General features: G+C 47.6%; 1 protein-coding gene across 1 annotated transcript; it reads right to left on the bottom strand.

Annotated features, from left to right (window-relative positions):
* Nucleotides 1–419: 419 nt before the first annotated feature.
* LOC104339397 (CD59 molecule (CD59 blood group)) lies at nt 420–6,635 on the bottom strand. Its single transcript, XM_075425986.1, has 4 exons — nt 6,528–6,635; nt 4,200–4,272; nt 3,461–3,562; nt 420–2,068 (listed from the first exon to the last, which is right to left on the bottom strand). The coding sequence occupies exons 2-4, from the start codon at nt 4,261–4,263 to the stop codon at nt 1,875–1,877; spliced, it is 360 nt and encodes a 119-aa protein (XP_075282101.1). The 5' UTR covers nt 4,264–4,272; nt 6,528–6,635; the 3' UTR covers nt 420–1,874.
* Nucleotides 6,636–7,129: the final 494 nt, after the last annotated feature.

Here is a 7,129-nt window from a genome sequence, read left to right as displayed (position 1 = left end):
ACCCGCTAGGACTGAAATTAAAAAGGTAATGGTACATATAGATGGGAAAATAAAGTTACTGAGATGAATAGCATTAAAACAAAAAAATGAGGGCCATCTACCACCTCTCTGGGCAACCTGTGCCAGGGTTTCACCACCCTCATCGCAAAACATGTCTTCTTTCTAGCTAGTCTGGTTCTACCGTCTTCTAGTTTAAAGCCCTTACCCCTTGTCCTGTCAAACGCTCGCTAAAGCAAATAACCGCTCTGCCAAAACTAACTGACTACACGTAGCAACCATCTCAGAGAAGAAGGGAGAGAAGTCTGCTTGCAGCTTGTTGAGAGGCTCTGGATGGGAAGTGCAGACGCATCTCACACAGAAACGACCAGAGTTATATCCAGCTGTAAATAGCATGCCGATAAATAACCACGCTCTCCGTGTTTTCTTTTTTGACATTTTTATTAATCAAAGACAGCATGACTTCCATATTTTGAGTGATCAGTGAGGTCCCAGGATGCTTTCACAGCAGAGACAAGCTTAACCAAAACATACATTGCAGAATACGTCAATGGATATGGACCAACACCCTTGTTACGGCTGGGTGAGCTGGTGTCACTGGCACCCTGCATACCACAAGCGAGGGTCCTCAGAAAAAGAATATGTCATTGGCAATGGACCACGACTCATGCGGGGACATGCCAAGCCCTCCAGAAGAGAAAATGGAGAATTTGACATTGTACCTGACTGAGAGGGTCCCTAAGTACGGGAGAAGTATCAAAGGTCTGTCTCCACCACCGAGGCAGAGCAATGTACAGAATATTTCAGCTTCAGACCTCACATATAAACCAAGCGGTTTTTTATTCATGCTATCTAAATAGACATATATTTTGTATATAGAGTTGCAAAAAAGTCAAAATATAAAGTTCTGCAAGGTTTTGTTTAATACTCTTAGGTAGAAGCTTGAAGGGTTTACATGTCACCGTTCCCAACAAAACCCCAAAGCTAACTATGCGTGAAAATAAACTAGATGTGCCATTTCAATTCCTCAGCATTTTATAAACAATTTTCAGTATACCTATAAATACTCAGTGCAAAGCACATGCTTAGTTAAAATCCTAGACATGGATAAAGTATAAGTGAAAAAAAGAGCTTGCAAAAGAAGCTAGCACGTGTTGTCTGCATGCTCACAGAAATATAAAAGGAGGCAAAAGTGTTCCTCACTTATATAGCATTATTTTGGTTTTGGTTTAAGAAATGTAGATGTTTTCTCCCAAAATAACAGTACTTACAAGGTTGTATCATTGGCTTGTAAAAAGGAAAAAAAGTTACGATGGGAACAGAGAGCCAACATCACTTGAAACTAAATACTTCAACACTTGTCATGAAGACTGCAGCAAGTTTCTGCTTCTGATCCAACACTTCTGGTGTTGAGGGCAAAGCCACTTCTTGGCGTATGACAAGGGAGCATCCAAAAAAAACCAAACCCAAACAAAAAACCCCATGGAAATCCCAACCAAAACCAAACGCAATTTATGGGATGGTAAGAAATGATTGTTTTCCAGCACACAACCTACAGTATTCCTTCCCTTTCACACCACCCACTGCAGTTTGCCCAGGTTCTCCACAAGGTAACACTACCTCATAACAAGTTATTTTCCCATGCGTAGGGCAGGCCAAAATACCCAACTTCCCTCTAACTGGTAACAAGATCCGCCTCCTTTCCATGAACAGAGACAGCGATTTAACAGATGGAATCTTAGGAAACAGAATTTAAAATGAAAAGGTAATGTTTCTGCCCACAGTTAGGAACTGAAAATGCGAGAAGTACAATTCAGAAAAGAGTTCACGATTTTGTATAATTTCAGCTTGAAAGCACGGCATACAAACCAGGATAATTACAGAAGCAGCCACAGCAAGGTCATTACAGAGGCAACACTGAAGACTGCCTTGTTAACCCCAGTAATTCCACCCTCATTGCACAGATCGTGTTGGCAGCAAAAGAAATCGAAATTATCCAACTGGAAGAATTCAGCAATGTCATTCATACTGCACTGGGATGCCTTCCAGCAGGAGGAAGTTCTCAATTTACCTACCAAAAAAAAAAAAAAAGAAATTGAACAGATTAAGAGAATATTGAAAGTAATCCCATTTTTGGTACAGAGAGAGAACCACTGCCTAGACTGCCACGTACTTGCTTTTTTAGCTTCAAGTGTTTAGAAGTTTCCAAATTTGCGTTGACTCAGAATTTAGTAGTGCTAACAGTGATAGCCAGTCATGATCCTGCCTCCACAGCACTCCTTTGTAGATTTTAGCCATAGATTAAGAAGGATTTCCAGCTCAAGCTACCCAGCGCTTCCAGTTCAGTCCAAACGACCCACTGGGAGATATGGGGTGGGGCCTGAGTGATAACTACTCTGAGGCTCCTGGCAGAGAAGGACAGGGCACCACCATCTAGCTCATCCCATTGGATCTGACGGGCTTCGTTCCCAGAAAAAAGTACAAGAGTCCTCCCCTTCTCTTGCTCATTCCCCAGAGACCAAACACCTTCTCTTCCATCCTCCCTAGCCTGACACCTCACGTACTCAACTCCTGACTCGGACAATGGACAACCACAGTAGGCTGCACTCTAGAAAGCCTACAGTTCATGCTCAGGAAGGTTTACGCTCAAAGGACACAGCAAAAGAGAAAATTCCTTAGGATGGAAGCAGTGCAGAGCAGTGTCCCGGTCCAGCAGCGTCAGAAGCTTTCCTTCCTCCACGCCAAGTCACGAGCTTTAGCTGAGACCATCCCAGGGACCACAGCAGCCCCATCCCATCCTGGTTCCCGCTGTCCAAAGCCAACCCAAGAGTCCTTCTAGGGCAGAGGGAACCAGCTGGGAAAGCAGGAGATTGCTTCAGTTGACTCAGTACTTCTGTTTTTCCAGTGACACTCCTGCCACTCATAGTAAGAGAGTTACTTAAATGTTATTTAATAACTCAAACAGTGACTCTATGCCCTGAATATCCTCAACCATCTTCTTGAGATGCAGGTGACTTCACCCTCAGGATAAGATAATTTATTTTAATACTGTCCATTCACAAACAACCGAGTCTTTATCTGCAGGTTTATTTTGCAGGTTACGTGTGCTTTATCTGTTTTTAAAGCGTAACAGATTCAGGGAAAAGCTTTTGTACCTTAAAGGCTTTGCTGTCTCCTATTTTTTTCCAACTCCCTTAGGTGGTAGATACTTTTTTTTTAAATCTGGATATACAGATATCTGTGTATATGCTTGTATGAGTATAAATCAGCTATCTAAATCATCATTATCAGTTGCATGGAAGTCAAAATATATCAATTTACTAGAAGCATGACCTTCAAAAGTATTCGCAACCTTCTTTTGAGTGAGGCTAAGAAATGCACACTAAGGCCAGATTAGCAGCACCCAGGCAATGAAAACTGATATCACTGTGTTTGGTTTAGGTCTGCAGGACAGTATACATACCAAATTTCATCTGCAAGCAAGTGTCTTCAGTTGCTAAGCAAGTACTATTGGTCTTGCACAAGGAAGGGCTGTTCTCACAGTGGTAACACCTTAGGGTATAACCTACGAAGACAGAGGTTTATCTTTACTGAATAATAAAGTACTGAAACAGCAGCAGCATTTACAACGAAAAAAACCACCAAAACACTATCTGCATCTAACTGTCCCGAAACATATGCCTGGTTATTAAACTCAGGACTCCAGCCAGAATTTACAAGCTTTTGTCAGTGTATAAACCGAGCCTGGCAATTTTGAAAGGAAGATTTTGAAGCACGAGCTTTTTTACATCGTTTTTAAAACCACTTACCTTTCTGTCCCTGCAGAATCATGTACTAAAATGTTTGCTTCTTCCACCTGAAGACTGCCTTTTCCAAAAGGACAGACAGACAAGAAGAGACACTTTTAGCAGAATTTTATTCTGTCCTTTATTCTATCACGTCTCTCATGCTATACACCTAGTTTCCAATTTGCACAACAGGAATCCAATCTCCTAGCAGCAAGCCAGGACGGTCTGCCGCCATATCCAGCAGCATCATATTCTGCACCCAGTTGCTCTTCTTCAACGGTGACTGTCATTCCCCACAGCGATATTAAATAATCCAAGCCCTTCCCGCTATTTTTCCTTCTCTGACCTTTTCTCCCCAATTTCCTCAGCCCCCGTCACAACATTCCGTGTGGGAAGAACCTCCCTGATACTCACCAGAGCTGCACAGAGCAACCAGAACAATGCAGGTGGTCAACAGGACGCAGTTCATCTTGATCATGCTTCTTCCCTAAAGTGAAGGCAAACAGATGTTACACATTCATTCTGTTTAAAAGCTGCAGGAAACGAGCAAAATACACCATGAGGAATCGAGCTTTTAAGACTTGATCTGGGATGGAACCACAGGCGTTGGCCAGGAAACGCAATGAAAGAGAAGACAGAAGTAACTTGGCGCTTTCTGAGGGAGGATTTTTATTCTAAGAGGGTTTTTATTCTGAGAACTAAGATTTGAACCCCAACAGGCTGTAGATCGTTCTCCTTTCTCGCCTCCCATTACACCATTCAACAGGTCTCCCTATTTTCGACAGCTACAAATTCACCTAAGAAGGAGAGAGGCCATTTAGGTCTCCAATACCTTTTCTTTCACAGCAATTCCCCATTAACCCTGGAGCCAGACTGTGCTCCTTTCTTCTCTCTCACAGGGTTACAAGAGGTTTGTCTGCACTATGGGTGCTTTCTCCTCTCCTCGCCCAAAATTTCTCCCTCTCACGGAGGTACCGACACATGCAATAACCCACCAAGTGACCACAGCGATGGCTCGAGTCCTCCACGATTACTGTAATCCATAAGCAGCCGTGAGATAGGAAGGTCTGGATTTTTTTTTTAATGTAGGCAGCTCCAAAGCAAGAGTCATTAGATGGACTTCTGCACAGAGTCTGAACTACAAACAGTAGTATCTACTACTAAAAAATCTTTGCTATTCCAATGACTGGGCATCAAGCAGATACAGGGGGGAGAGAAGGAGGGAGGGACCATACTTGAAGGCAAGAAGGGCATGATTTCATGTTTTTCTTCAAAGCCCAAGTGGGACTGAAGCCCCAAAGAATGAAAGGCATTCAGGTAACGAGTTTCACTTGTGATAAGGCCGCAGTGAAATAGTCACATTGCTGCTCTTGACCCTGTTAATACTGCTTGAAGCTATTTGTATATGCAGCGAAGTGTCTGGCCTGGTGGGCCTAATCACATTGGGATGGAGTGGTTTTCCTCCCAGAAGACTGACTGTGGGCTTGAGAAGATGGTTTCATCGTAAAACAACACTGAAATCCTTCTCAGTCTTAAGACTAGTTCATTTTTCTACTGGAAAAAAACCCCAATGACAAAAAAAACCCACACTATTTTTTTTTCCAGCTGTCTGTATGACCTACTGTTGAGCAGGAAAACCGAGAAAAACAAAACCATGATGTGCAGGACGAGATGATTTTCTGGGATAAACAACTTTGTGAGAAGCCTTCCAAGACCAGAGGCTCATCCCACAGTGACGTGAACCTGTCAGAGTGCCGACAGGCCGGTGGGTAAAGCGAGAGCCGGTCTGGACAGCAACAAGAACGTCCCTGGGAACCTCTCCATCTTCCAGGAGCCCTCCGTTACACAACGGCGTCAGCAGAGGAAAACAGCTTTGCCTTTCTGCAAAACCACTCATGACCAGAAGAAACACAAGGCAGATAAATGCAAATCATGATGGACAGTATAACAGCTTTGACAGCTGTAATGCCACTAATCTATTTTTGTGAAAATGAGTAATTTTTTCTCTATGGAAAAAAGACAGAGACATGAGACAAAAGGCAAATTTTGGCTTTTATAGAAAAAAAAAAAAAAGATGAATTCGAGACAGCAACTCACGATGTGGCTTAGAAGAAACGAAGCAGAAAACATTTCCTAAACCGACTTTTCGAAATTGCTGTTCTGACTCCAGCACCCGACCCGTCTCAGCGAGGAGCAAAGGCGATGGCAGCAGCAGGAAAGCCTCGCCGGGAAACCCGAGCGGCTGCCCAGCCGAAGGCTTTCTCCGCAGTCCCACCTGGGAGAGCCCCGGCTGCCCCTCCTCAGCCCCAGCCTCGGGGCAGGAACGGGCCAGGCAAGGGGGGAAACCGGGACGGCGAGCCCCGTTTCTGCCGGGACCGGGGGCTGCACCCCTTCCTTCGCCGAGGTCTGGCGACCACAGGAGCCCCGGCTCCCCGCGACCCTCGGCCGAGCCGCAGCCCCCCCCCCCCCCCCCCCCCCCTTAGCGCACTGCGGTGCCGCCGCTCCCCGCCCTGACTCACACCTGGGGGCAGCCCCGGATAAAAACGACCCGGCCCCCTCGGTGAACACGGCGCGGGGACCCATTTCCACCCGAACCACTCCCCCCCCCCCGCTTCCTAGGAAAAGCCCCCTCGCCCACCCCAGCCTGCCCTCCTGCCCGCCCGGCCCTTCGCCTCGGCAGGCAGAGCCCGGCTCCCGGTGAGGCGGGAGGCTACCCCCCCACCCGGCTCGCCCCGCACCTACCCCGCGCACCGCCTGCCGGCCAGCCCCGCACCGTCTGCGGGCGGTGAGGGGGGGGCTGCGGCGCTGCCTCTACCGGCCGTGCCGCCCCCCGGGGGCGGAGCAGCGGCGGCCCGGCCCGGTACCGGCTGGGGGAGCGGGGCCCGGGGGAGAGGCGGGGCCGCAGGAGGAGGAGGGGGGACCGGCTTTGTGCCCACCGCGGGTGTCCAGAGGGAGCTGAGGGAAGCCCCGGAGCCACACAGAACGTTCGGGGCTGGAAGGGACCTCTGGGGTCACCCAGCCCAACCGCCTGCCGAAGCAGGGTCACCCAGAGCAGGCTGCACGGGACCACGTCCAGGCGGGGCTTGAAGATCTCCAGAGAAGGAGACTCCACAGCCCCTCTGGGCAGCCTGGGCCAGGGCTCCGTCATGCTCCGAGTGAAGAAGTTCTTCCTCATGTTCAGCTGGAGCTTCCTCTGCTTCAGTTTGTGCCCGCTGCCCCTTGTACTGTTGCTGGGCACTACTGAAAAGAGTCTGGCCCCGTCCTCCTGACACCCACCCTTGAGATATTTCTAAGGTCCCCTCTCAGCCTTCTCTTCTCCAGGCTGAACAAGCCCAGCTCCCTCA

This window comes from Opisthocomus hoazin, chromosome 7 (genome assembly GCF_030867145.1).
Source record: "Opisthocomus hoazin isolate bOpiHoa1 chromosome 7, bOpiHoa1.hap1, whole genome shotgun sequence".
Lineage (NCBI taxonomy): Eukaryota > Metazoa > Chordata > Aves > Opisthocomiformes > Opisthocomidae > Opisthocomus > Opisthocomus hoazin.
Note: the sequence above shows the minus strand (reverse complement) of the source record. Positions and strands in the feature narration are given on the sequence as shown.